Source organism: Lacerta agilis, chromosome 15 (genome assembly GCF_009819535.1).
Source record: "Lacerta agilis isolate rLacAgi1 chromosome 15, rLacAgi1.pri, whole genome shotgun sequence".
NCBI classification, from domain to species: Eukaryota; Metazoa; Chordata; class Lepidosauria; order Squamata; family Lacertidae; genus Lacerta; species Lacerta agilis.
The window spans coordinates 22863523-22877068 of record NC_046326.1 but is presented as its reverse complement, the minus strand read 5'-3'; the positions used below and the strand labels follow the sequence as shown (position 1 = coordinate 22877068).

At 40.9% G+C, this 13546-nt stretch overlaps 1 protein-coding gene across 1 annotated transcript in view; it reads right to left on the bottom strand.

Annotated features, from left to right (window-relative positions):
• The window catches only part of ATP12A (ATPase H+/K+ transporting non-gastric alpha2 subunit), a 30091-nt gene extending 17256 nt beyond the window's left edge, over positions 1-12835 (bottom strand). Inside the window, exons 1-10 of the mRNA XM_033172056.1 lie at positions 12604-12835; positions 8837-8977; positions 6583-6642; positions 5632-5835; positions 4535-4648; positions 3423-3557; positions 2419-2536; positions 1870-2138; positions 755-953; positions 525-634 (exon numbers count right to left, since the gene is read on the bottom strand). Of these exons, the coding sequence (XP_033027947.1) occupies positions 525-634; positions 755-953; positions 1870-2138; positions 2419-2536; positions 3423-3557; positions 4535-4648; positions 5632-5835; positions 6583-6642; positions 8837-8977; positions 12604-12612 (1359 nt within the window). The 5' untranslated portion in view covers positions 12613-12835. The remainder of the gene's footprint in view (positions 1-524; positions 635-754; positions 954-1869; positions 2139-2418; positions 2537-3422; positions 3558-4534; positions 4649-5631; positions 5836-6582; positions 6643-8836; positions 8978-12603) is intronic.
• Positions 12836-13546: the final 711 nt, after the last annotated feature.

Here is a 13546-nt window from a genome sequence, read left to right as displayed (position 1 = left end):
TCCAAATTGTTGTTATAGTAGAGAAATTGCTAATCTTTTTATGGATCTTCTTGAGCAATATGACACTAAGTATTTTCTTGAGGTAAAACTGATTGTTGTCAGTAAAATAAATAACTTGATTGTTGAGTCCTCATGCTCTACCTGTAAATTATTTATCTCAACAAATGCATTGTATGAGAATTCTCATCTTGGACCTTTGACTAAACTGATTTTAAAATAGACAAATGCTTTTGATCCAGCTGTTTACATTGTTGAAATCACACATAAAGAATGAGAGTGCAATGTGGTATATTTGTTTGGACCAAAGGCCTATTTATTGCTTACAAATTAAATGTCTGAAAGTTCTTGTGCTAGCCTGTTTTCTCCCAATAGAGGTGTCACCATACCTATTTCTGTCATTTTAGAAGGAAACAGGACATATGCTATATGCAATTTACAATAAAACATCTGTTTCCAGATGAAAACCCTGGAAACCCATCAGACAATCCTCTTAAGAAAGCAGCTCTCATTAAAGTAGTAAATACCTTCATGATAGGTTCACTGTCCTGCCCTGGTCTGAATTCCGCCCGATTGCAAAGGGCTACAATCCTTGACAACGCCGTCCATGTGCCAGATGTTTGGTCAAAAGTCTGGGCTGGAATGAAAGTGGCAAAAATTATATAACGTTTCAGAAGACAGTTGCCCCACATTCTAAAATAGGAAGCAACCATGTTGTTACTCCTCCCATTCCAAAGCCTCTTGACTGATTATTTACTTGTTTGATTTTCACTGGTGTCAGCGGAGAAGATCTCATTGTCAAACCATAGGTGGGCAACTGTCATCCTGTTCTGCGTAAGGGTCCCAGTCTTGTCGGAGCAGATGACGGAGGTAGAGCCCAGTGTCTCAACAGCTTCCAGGTTCTTTACCAGACAATTCTTCTTGGCCATTCTCTTTGCAGTTAGAGACAAAGCTACCTAAAAATGTGGGGGAAAGCACAGCACTTTAATAGTTGAAATAAATAAAAGAAGAAAAGTATTTCATACCACTCCATACAAAGGATGATGGTAGGATTCTCTTCCTGCTAATCCCACCTGTACACATTTTATTCTTGATCACACCCATGCACATATCAGTTCAGCAATGCTGGCATCTGCAGAATTATTCTACATGGACGAGAAGATCAGAACCTGACATTTCATTTAGCAAGTGTTGATCTGCTTTTATGTTCACGAGCAGAAGGGTCCAATGTGCTCATGCCCTGCTTACAGGCTTCCCATGGGCACCTGGTTGGCCACTGTAAGAACAGAATACTAGGCCAGATGGTCTTCATTCAACAGAGCTTTTCTTACACTTATCATGTAACAATAGTATGTCCAAGGGACCCACTCTTATAACACTGCTAGATGATTTCCTCACATGTATCCATCAGAAAAATATAACGCAAAAGTAGATAATATAATACAAAGGAGCATAAGTAGAGCCTGCTGGATCAGGCCAACGGCCCATCTAATCCAGCATCCTAGTAAGATTCATCAGTAGCAGATCCAGAAAAAAGGCATTCACAAGTATTTTGAATGGATATTAAAATAGAGACAAAACAAAGAAATGTAACAAATTAGCCCAAAACATTGAGAGGTGATGAATATAACCAAAGAGAAGAAGTTCTGCTTTTAGACAATGGAGGTGTTTTTATCCAGGAGCCCAAAGGCACACTCCACCAATATTCCAATAGTTAGTGCCAGCCTTACCCATTAATAATTATTCACCCCTTTTTAATTATGTGTTGGAGATGTAGAGATCCTAAGCACCCCGTTTTCAGTAGCATGTACTGTCGTGAATTGTTATGCATGAAGACAAAGATACTGGTGGCTGTTGTGAGCCAGTACTTACAGTGACAGTGGCTAGCAGCCCCTCAGGCACATTGGCCACAATAATGCCAATGAGGAAGATGATGGCCTTCATGACAGTGTACTTCATGGAGACAGAAATGATGAAGAAAACCACCCCTATGGATATAGCAACAGCAGCCACAATATGGACAAAGTGCTCTATCTCAATAGCAATCGGCGTCTTCTCATTCCCAACACCAGAAGCCAGTGAAGCAATACGTCCAATGATGGTGTTGTCACCTGTGTTGATGACCATGCCAGTAGCAGTTCCTAAGGAGAAAGTAAAAGATTTATTATCAACAAACAAAACAATTTTTGTTAATTTGAACACCAATGCCATTAAAAAAACCAAAATTTAATTGTACCCCCCCTAAACTTTCCAATTAATACTCCTGACACTTTTTGATAATCCCCTCTTCTACTCTCCTTGATGTCTTAGTTCAATCAAAAATATTGATGTTAACTACTGCTGAAGTAGCTTTTTCATAGGCACAAAATATGTGGAATTTGGATGGAATGACACCACTAGGTGAGTCACTTCAAAACGTACCTTCCAAGCAGGTTGTGGAATAGAAAGCAATGTTTTTGGTCTCCAGTGGGTTTTCATGAGTGTATTCAGAGGAGCGAGATTGTGGCTCTGACTCTCCAGTGAGGGAAGAATTATCCACCTGTGGATCAGTCACAAACACTCACATTATCACATTATTATTATTATTATTATTATTATTATTATTATTATTATTATTATTATAGTGGCAGTGCCCATGGCTATCATCACCACAAAGGCAACAGGGACACTTATGATGACTGAATCACCAATAAAGACTTACAGGTGAGGAAGCTGTGACCCTCCAGATGCTGAGCTACAACTCCCATGCTGGCCAGGGCTGATGGGAATCAGAGTCCAACAACATCAGGAGGACCACGTATTTCTCATCCCTACCCCTTTGTTCTGGGACCCATGCAGGATCTCATCCATGATACCTTTTTCTCATGAGGATGAATGTGCAAATTATTAATTCATAGACAATTTGCACCCATAAAGAACAGACTGATTTTAGGTTTATTGACCTGGTAAGAAATCCCAGATGTGTTTGCCACACATCCTATTCACCTAACATTGTTAGATTAATGTGTATTCACTGCAAAATGGGGATAATAGCAAGCCTATAATGCATTACTCATTATGCAGCGGCTTCTCCCACCCCCTTTAATTTATTCTGCCTGGGATTGACCGACTGACATGTAAACAAAGCCAGACTTTAAATAAATGATGATGCTGTTATCACAATCATTGCAATATTGTGTAAATAACCCATACAACGAGCAGGTATTATTTCCATAATTTTAATGATCAAGCTCTTTGTGGGAGGACAATGTCTCATAAAAGTTCAAAAGGAGTGTCTGATTTTAGACGCCTTTTCACTTAGCTGTTGAGTTATCCTTTCTTTGAACATATGATCATGCCTCTTCATGTCCCTGATCTGTAGAAAGAGGCTGGGTTTTCTCTTCCTCTTTTATTTGGCTCAAAACTGGGTTTTGTTTTGTTCCTACCTTACAGCCCTGACTGGTGATGATCCGGATGTCAGCTGGTATCCTGTCTCCACCTTTGATCTCCACAATGTCGCCCACTACCAGTTCTTCTGCCGAAATGTCTTTTTTCTCTGCATCTCTGAGGACAAGGGCTCGCTGGTAAGAAAACAAACAAAATGAAACAGATAATGTCAGGTGGAACTCTTAGACTGATTGTTGTACACATGCAATTGCTGGAATATATTCAGTGGTCTAAGCTACCTGGAGATCTGCATACGGTAACTATGGGCAGGATTCAATTAAACAATTGTGCTAGCAGGAGCCAGCACATAGACTCCTCCAAATGCAATGGGGCTTCTCTCCCCACTTTGCCCTCCCCCCCCAAAAAAACAGCTGGGGGTGTCTGGAGAACTTCCAGAGCAGTCCACAAGAGAAGGAGAGGGGAGATCCTTCCATTAGGCAACCTGAAATATTTGTGCTGACAACACGATAGAAAGAGTGTGATGCTGGCTTCCAACCTATATGTCCTACTTTACAGTGAAGTCTTCTGCATGGAGGACTATCCAGAAGACATTCCCTATTTGATGGGCTGTCTGATCTAAGTCAGGTTTGAAGATTAAAAACTCCAAGAAGGAAGAGTGGAGCTTGAAGGTGACCTTTGACATTTAGCACCTGAACAGCAGCAGGCTGAGCAGGCGCACAGGTGACCTAGTCAAAGTCTTTGCCGCTATGCTGGTATTGTTTTCCCATTAAAATTATGGTAATACGACAGAGGATGAGATGGTTGGGCAGCATGAGTTTGGCCAAACTGTGGGAGGCAGTGAAAGATAGGCGTGCCTGGCGTGCTCTGGTCCATGGGGTCACGAAGAGTCAGACATGACTGAACGACTGAACAACAACAACAACAACAATACTTTCTAATTTTTCATCTATATGTATTTTATGGAAACCTGTGTCCTCTTTTGTCCCCCTTGTTGGGGTCATGCATTTCCTCTCTTTAAGCAATGTAGCCACCCTAATTCTACCATTTTGTCTGCACTTTGGTATGTTCTCCAATATGCTGGCAAATACACTTTACAATGACTACCTGGTTTTTAAATACGTTGATATTCTGAGCACTACTGAAGACTCACCTGTGGGATCATTTTACCAAAGCTGGCCATGATGTTCGTGCTTTTAGCTTCTTGATAATAAGCAAACATCCCAGTGAGGACAACCACCAGTGCAAGGACCACTCCCAGGTAGAGCTGAATAGTGAAAAAATGACTCAAGTTAGCTTAAAAACAACAACACTTTTACTATTTCCCACTTGATGCAAAAAATAATTTTGCAACTGCACTCAAGAAACTGTGTGAATGAACTTGTTTAAACAGCAAGGAGAAGAGCAATACCTAGCATATTATCAGCGACATGACTCTGAGATTTATAGGCAAGACCTTGCAAAAACATATGGAGGAAACATATAGCTGAATGACAACAGGTGGCCTTCAGGGTCTGCACCAGGTCATTCAATTCTGACCAACATACATTGGTTTAGAAATTATGCTAAAACCATACAAATGCCAAAGCTTATATAAGAATTTCAGACAGTTATTTAATCAGGAATGTGAAAGTGTGGTTTTCCTTAATTTTTTCAATCATTTCCCATTGGGGGGGGACAGTCCCCTATCATTGGATGGAATGAGGCTTAAGTGGCATGGAAGGGTGGTAAGTTGTTAGTTAATTTATTATGAAACAAAATAGAAAATTCTTTCCAGTAGCACCTTAGAGACCAACTGAGTTTGTTCTTGGTATGAGCTCATACCAAGAACAAACTCAGTTGGTCTCTAAGGTGCTACTGGAAAGAATTTTCTATTTTGTTTCGACTATGGCAGACCAGCACGGCTACCCACCTGTAACTAATTTATTATGGTTTGTTCGCTTTTTTGCATTTATGCCTCACATTTTTTTCCAAGGTGGCATATACATGGCTCTCTCTTTCTCCTCATTTAATCCCCACAGCAACCCTGTGAGATAGATTAGACTGAGAGGAAGTGATTGGTCCAAGGTCACCCAGCATTTGAACCAGGGTCTCCCAGGTCCAATCTGGCACTTGTAGGATTTCTGCCTCAGGTGCCCAAATTCCTTGAGTGGCCTTGGGTACCATGCTCCTTGACTTGGGGGTAAAGAGAACCACGGGTGACACCCATGAGAATTACGAAAAGCACAATAAACCTGCAATAATACTTACATTGTTAAAGGCTCCAGCGTCATGATGAAGATACTGAATCCCGAAGGCAATCCAGCAGAGTATAGCTCCAAGCCACAAGAGGATGGAAAACCCTCCTATCATCTGCTTGAGAAACTTGATGATTTCAGGAGTAGATTTAGGAGGAGTAAGTGCATTGGGGCCATCTCGGGCCAGAACCTCTGCAGCTCTTGAGCTTGGAAGGCCCTGTAGGAGAGACAAAGTGCATGGTTGGGATTAGGGATGGAGGAGGGTCTTCTGCTCTGCCAACTTTTTGCAGCAGATCTGACACTCCCAAACATGCTTGTCATTGGAAACACATTACACACTTCCCCAGGTTTTGCAATGCAGTTTCCGTGTGCGGGAAAGGGAGCAAAGAAATGTGTGTTTTGCATTAAAATTGTGTATAAAATACAACATTTTTTCAGAAAATAAAAAGTATCAGCGTACAAATTCTGACAAAATACACTCTTTGTGCCTTCATTAACAGACACACACACACACACACGTACTAAATGGGCATTTGAATGAGTGCCAGCAGAACTGAAAAGGGGTGGCATTATTAGGTTGTTCAGTCCATTCTTAGTTTAAATTAGAAATCCTGAAAGAGCACAGCCTATGTTCAAAAATCAATTTTAAGTCCCATAATTTATTTATTTTTTAAAAAACCAACTTGACAAAATGGTTGGTGTACCCAGCAGTCTAAACGTTAAAGGCTACTTAAATTTATGCCCTGAAGACTAAGACCAGATAATTACAGCTGATGGTTGCAATATGCCCCATGAAGCATGCAACTGCGCAAATACTATTGGTGCAAACCCACCAATACAGTTCCCAGAAATAGCACAAATACTGTTTCCAGCACCATGCTTGAATTAAGTGAATTATAATGCTTGCTGCCTACTTATATGTGGGTGTGTTGTTGATGACTGCCTCTTGCCCATATTCACTTACTTTAGTGATGCTTGTGCCATATTTATCTTCTAGTTCTTCAATGCTGAGTTTGTGATCATCCTAAAGCAGCAAAAAAAGAGAGAGATTAACAAGCTTTGCTTTTTTAAAGAACAGCACGGGGCTTTCAGAAATTATTTGCACATTGCAACATTCAGACACTGGGTGCAGCTAAAGCATTTTGAAACCCAGCAAATATTTTTTTCTAGTCTTATTAAAACTCTTCAGCTTAATATGAAATTCTGCTGTGTTTTTTGCCCATGCAGCAACCTTTGAGTTCATCTTGAGTTTTGCTTTAGGACAAAATCAGTGGAAGCTAGCCGTACTGCTTGCTCAATATGAGCTGGCTGATAACTTGTCACTCTGCCTGTTTAGATGTATCAAGAGAAGAAGATCCGTAGTTAATCTGTGATTTATTTATTTTTTAATACATACTTGTAAACCTATGTGAACATGTTGGCTTAAAGAGGCATTGCATTTGAGGATAGTGGCCGCATTTGCATCTTTAAGATTTAACGCGATCCAGTTAGTTGTGGAATGTAAGGAAAACCATTGGATTAGCAAGTCTGAAAGGATACCTTTTTATCTAAGCATCTCAAACAGCTGATTGTACAATCTTTTCTTGGAAAGCACAAAACGAGAGCCACAATTGTTGTTGTTTTTTGTAGGCAGCTAGCTGAGTGCTCCTCCATTGTTTTTGTGCAACAGAATGTGTCACAGGGATTAAGGAAGGCTTCTTAATAAAGCTAGCTATGACTTAACTGTCGGGCAAGTCATTGCTCAGTGCTGCAGCGCATCATTCAGATCGCATGACTAATCCCTAAGATATGCAGAGATGAACTTAGAAAGCTGCCTTACACCAAGTCAGATCATTGGTTCATCTAGTTCAGTACTGTCTGCACTGACAAGCAGGGGTTCTCCCGGGTTTCATGCAAGGGGATATTCCCAGCCCTACCTGGAGATGCTGGGAATTGAGCATGGGGTCTTTTGCATGCAAAGCACATGCTCCATCATTAAGCCCTTCCCACAAATGGCATTTAGCACAACTGGGGGAAAACCAATGCTTACAAATCACAACAGATGTTGCACTACAGGTACATAATAACACCCACATTTCTCCTGCTACAGTGAAACCTATAGCATCTCATGGATTGACACCAGCACAATGAAAATGTTTCACAAAGCTATGTACTTGTAATGGAAGAACTTTGGCACTGGTGCATCAGGAGCTAAGGGTCACAGTAAGAGTCATGTATGTTGTTACTCAGTTTGACATGGCATTCACCCTCTTCTGATAAATAGTATAAAAAGTCAGGAGAGCTGAAACCAAGAACTGACATCTCTTCTGACTTGCTTCACTTTTCAAGCAAATGGTATTGGCCTTCTGATTAAATCTTGGGTGTAGCTTAACAAGACAGGACTTGGCATGAAGGAAGAAGAAAAGCTGAGATTCCACTGATAATTTCCCCACAGCAGAAGGAAGAGGAGGGATTGCACAGCTTTTTCAGAGACAAACAAGACAGTTCCTTGACTGACTTATTGATTTGTTACATCTATTTGCGTTTACATAACTCCATGATATTGTAGTGAGAGGGCCATTGCACCCTTTCCTGATATGCATATCTAACATGCATGTTGTCTGGGCAGGAAGGGGCTTTTGGCTGTTTTAGCTGTGTGGCCCATTCCTTGTCATACTGATTCCTTTTTCTCTGGGCCACTGTTCTTCTCCTTTTCAACATAGTTTCAGAGCAAGGAAAGCAATATGAGTGGATCCCTAAAACTCCAGGATCCTCCAGCTGGCTGGAGGCAGCATCTTAATAAAAGAAGGGTAATGACCCACCATTTGCCTACCTAATTGAAATGCAATTAGTCAGTGTTCATAAAAACAGTGTTGAAATATTAAATGCACTACGGGAACACTGCTGATAGAGCAATACACAACAGTGTGCCTTTGTTGGCCATTGGAGCAGGTATTATTTAAAGGTAATTACGGTAAATGATTTCCCATTCAAGACTGAAATATCTGCACTACAATCTGTCCCAATTTCCCCAAGAAAACTATTGATTAGGTATCTGAAGAAGTGTGCATGCACTCGAAAGCTCATACCAGAGACAAACTTAGTTGGTCTCTAAGGTGCTACTGGAAGGAATTATTTTTATTTTGTATTGGACTTTGTATAGGACTTTGGTTTCAGCCTATCTGCTCTGTCCCAGGACAACTTAACAAGGAAGTATGGAGCAGCATGAAGTCACTTACCAAGTCCAACTCTTTCTTCAGGTCGTCGGTGTTCTTCTTTTTCTTATTCCCTTTCAAATCTTTGTACTTTTCATCTCCTTTGTCTGCTTTTTCCAAATCCTTTTCTCCACTGATCTCAACAGAGTAGATGTCAAGCTTTTTCTGAAATGTAAATGAGCATTATGGGTTTGTCGTAAGGGGGCAGCGGAAGTACCCAACAGACAGGGAGCAGGGCAAATGGTACAATTCCACTCCAGAGGAATTATAAAATTAATTCTGGAATGTGCAATTAAGCTGAAACTTTTCACTGTCAGCCTTTTTATTATCCGCCTTACTGATATGTGCAAGTGAACATGTGATGAAACATAGTACATGCACTCAGATGAGCCCCATTGGGTGCATCAAAATGATATTTGGTGCTACGTTTTATCAATGCACAAATCAGTAAGCTGGGGGGGGGAGAGAAAAAGTAAGAACAAAGGTTAGGAAATAAAAGCTGTGGCAAGCCATGCAGATGTTCAGAAATCAAAATGGAATTGTGGTACATTCCTATGGCATTGGTGCCTCTCTGAAGAAAAGACCAGGTAATTTGGCTCCTTAATAACCAGAGAGTGTTTGGGACAACATGTTTTTAATAATCTCTTTTTTAAAAAATCTTTTCAGATTGTTGCTTTCTAACTGATATTCTCATTAGTTCCCAGTAAGCTAACCATCACTGTCGCATGTCTTCCTCCCTCTCAAATAAACACACCCACAATCTTACAAATATCCTGCAGAGCCTGAAATAAGAAATGGTCCAAATATATTAGAAGTGAACTTATTCCACGAAGTCAATAAGCAATGTTTAATAATCTGGATATGTTTAGCCATAAATAATGGGCGACGTGAGATTTTAAAATTATCATAATGCTGTCCCCTATCTCAGTGAGAAATTCAGAGTCCAATTCCAGAAGGGATGCTTTGTTTAGTTTTAAAGTAGAAAATGTCTATGACCATCAGTGTGCACATTATTGCCATATGATAGGTTTTTTTGGGGGGGTCACTAATGTGGTGCCCCTTCACCTACAGATGCCTTCCCTGGCACCCACAAGCTTCCCTTCTCTGTCTGAAATCAGTCTTGAAAGAGGCATGTATTGGTAGGCAATAGAATAGGCTGCAATGTGTGTGTGTTGCCCACAAAAGTTTCTCTAATTTCCACGAGTCCAACAAGGTTGGTAGTCCTGAGAACAGGAAAAAGAGATGCAATGCTACCTTTCTTGTGAGTTTGATAAATTAAGTCTCTGTATAAATCTCACTGCCCATTACATAATGCATCAAACTACAGGATCCACTTTCATTTTAGTGGTTTGTAGATAACATTGTTGTTTCATATCACAAATCTTGGCTACTTCTTAGTATTACCTCTTCCAGATAACTCCTGACTGAGCCACTGACCCAACCCTTCTTGTCAATCTACACAAGCTATTGGTAGTTGCCCCACCCATTCTGTTCTGCAATGGACGTCGCCCCACCCATTCCAATTAATTTCAATGTATAGATATGCCATTGTTCTCTGTTACCTCTTTTCCCATAGCTTCCCCTGCTCCAAAGACTGGCTTCCTGTTTTCATCTCAGCTCGTCTACTTTTATATACATAGCTTTCCAGATCATAATTGACCCATAAACTGCATGCTGTCCTGTAGAATAGCCAGCTTATTGGTTGACCCCATTCCTTAGCAGATTCTTTGAGGATTACATTACTGGGTTTGTAAGGCATAGTCATACCTGGTGATTGAGGATCAGGTCATAGCTTGCTTATTGGCACAGAGCTGAGCTCGGAACATGTGTGCACCTCAATGTCTTCAGATAACTTATTTAACATACTTTTAGTAACAATATTAAAATATAAATTGAACTGGTTTTTGTTTTCCCAAACCTATGTGTCTATCAGCTAGACTTGTCCTGATTGCTTTATAAACTTGGGGCCCACTCATACCTTGGCTTATTGTGCTTTGTGAGCCCCTCCTTCAATTCCCCCATATCCAAGTGGCATTCTTCTCCAACTACTGGTGGCCCATACTTTTGCCTCCTTTTAATTCCAGAGATTCTCTATGCTTTGAAAAACTGAACAGGAGAGCTACAAAAGTTGCATGGGGAATCTCCAGATCTAGGGAGGAGGAAGTGTGGGGTAGAAGTAGTTGGAGGAGGACGCCACATGGGCGAAGGGGAATTAAAGCAGACACAAGAAGTTCACAATCCACATTAAACTGAGGTATGAAAAGGCTCTAATACTCAGGGTTCTCTACCAAATTGGAACTAAAATGACAGCAAGAATTACGCAAGTAATTCGATTTCTGCAAGTAAAATTATTTTGTTTGGTTTTTCTGGCATTCCAGAAATCAGCAAAAACATCGGGATCTGTTTATCCTTAACTGCAATCCATGTTCCCTCGTTTGAAAGTAATTTACTGATGCTGCTCCTTCCCAGCCACTTGGCTCTCATCTATTTATGCTGCTCTCTGACTCTTTCCATGTTACCTGCGGAATACAGTTTGCAGACATGCTGATTTTGGACAGCACCAGATCTATGTTCTACAGCTCCTGGTATATTGTGGGTGCCATTTTGATATTTAGTTAGCAGAGGATACATCAGGCTTCCTCAAACTCAGCCCTCCAGATGTTTTTGGCCTACAACTCCCATGGTCCCTAGCTAGCAGAACCAGTGGTCAGGGATGATGGGAATTGTAGTCTCAAAACATCTGGAGGGCCGAGTTTGAGGAAGCCTGGGATAGATGATCAACAACCTTGTGCACTGTGGGATATTTCCCATTATTAAGGTGGGCTCTCTCTCTCTTTTTTGCAATTGATCAACTCAGCTGAGTGGCCCATTAAACCCTATTTGGTATTTTAATCTCTGGAATAAGTCATGAGGATTCTTTCAACTTGACACCTCAGTAACATCTCTGATAGTTTGATTGTTGCTGGGGAAAACAAATCAGCTCAAGCACTCTTGGTTTTGGAATGCGACATGCAGCAGAACCATATAGATTTACTCAGAAGTAAGTCCTAGTGAGCTCAGGAAAAGGACCAAAGCTCAACATCTGAACATGTGCTTTCCAGATCGCAGGGCCAATCCTTAACCCTTCCAGTTAAAAGAATCAGATAATGTGAAATACATCTGTCCTGGAGAGCCACTTGCCAGTCAGAATACAAAATACTGGGCAAGCAGGTGAACAGCTTGAGAACACCAGATTTTGTAGGGTTTCTGGTGCTAAACTGTTATCAGCCTGCTCAGCAATCTGTGATGGAAATTCACTAAGAATCCTGTGTATGTGTAGTAAATTACAAATACACACAAACCTGTTCCTCTCCTCCCATCCAATTATAAAGGTTAAAGTTCTACACAAAGATGCAGAATAATTTAATCTCTTACATCTCCATATGAAATAACTTTTCTGCTTGCCACAGAACTAAGGCTGCAAGACTCTCTTCTACTCAGAAGTAAGTCCTATTGAAGTCCCAGGTAAGTGGGATTAGGATTGCAGCCTAAGGGTTGCCTCCAATGCTAGTTCTCCTCAAAATAGACTCATTGAAGTTAATGAGCCTATTAATTTCAATGAGCAAGTGGAACTCAGTTGGATACATCCCTGACCTTAATCAAGAAATCGTCTTCTTCTCTTCTTAAAAATTTCCCAAAGTATTGGGAAAGAAGAGGACAGGCATATTTCAATTATTAGAAGCCAACTGCTCCCAGAACTGAAGAGAAGCCAGCTATGGAATATCTGCCGTCTTTATCCATTATTTACTCACCTTCCCCATTGTAGACTTCCTCTTTCTTTGACCTAGTGGAGCAATGGATGTCTCTCAGCCAAATAAATGTACCAGGTGAAGGCTCTTGGGTGAAAAAGTCAAGACCCAATGAGCTCTGAGAGGGAGCAATGCTGGAACACAAGCTCACAGGGCTTGCAGCCTCCAGGAGAATTAATGTTAGCTGGCTTCTTGTCCACACTTAAGCATCCTCTAGGCAGGACAGGCTCACCTTCCAGAGCCCTGTGGGAAGACACTGCTGCCTGCTGGCCCTTATGAATGTTGCCAAGCCACACCTCTTTAGCTGTCTGAGGCCAGCCCATTCTCTGCTTCATCAAATAGTAGGTGGAAAAATACCACAGTAATGGGCATATGAGTTCCAGGTCAGGGCTTCTAATTATGCTTTGGCAATATTTTTTCCTCCATGAGGAAGCAAGGACAACTTAGCATCTTTTGATCTACTCATGAGCTTCCTTCAAGACTTCACTTTGACCCCCTGCTTTGTTCTAAAGGAAATCAATCCACACGCTTCATTGCCTTCCTTTCCAGATGTGCTGGGACCACAGGAATAGAGGAGAGATGGCTTAAAGTAATTTGTGGACTGTCATAGGTCTGGCAACAGCTAGTTGGGCTCGTCTACATCATTGTAATTCAAGATACTTAGAAAATGCTAGGACTTTTATTGTATTGTTTGCAGACCTTAAATCTTAAGAATGCAAGCCACAAGACTTTACAAGAGCAAGCAATCACAAGGCAGAGTTATTTATTTTTTTCAGGGTTGATGTTGTAGCATTCACCAGCCCTTTAAGAGGAATGGAACCTGCTCTGAGTGGGGGGGGAGATTTATTACTTCTTTTAAAACTGAGTGATGTTTATCAGCAAACCAGGAAAGATCAGTTTCCTAAAGTCTAAGCATGTAAAGGCATTTATGTTAAGGCAAGAGAAA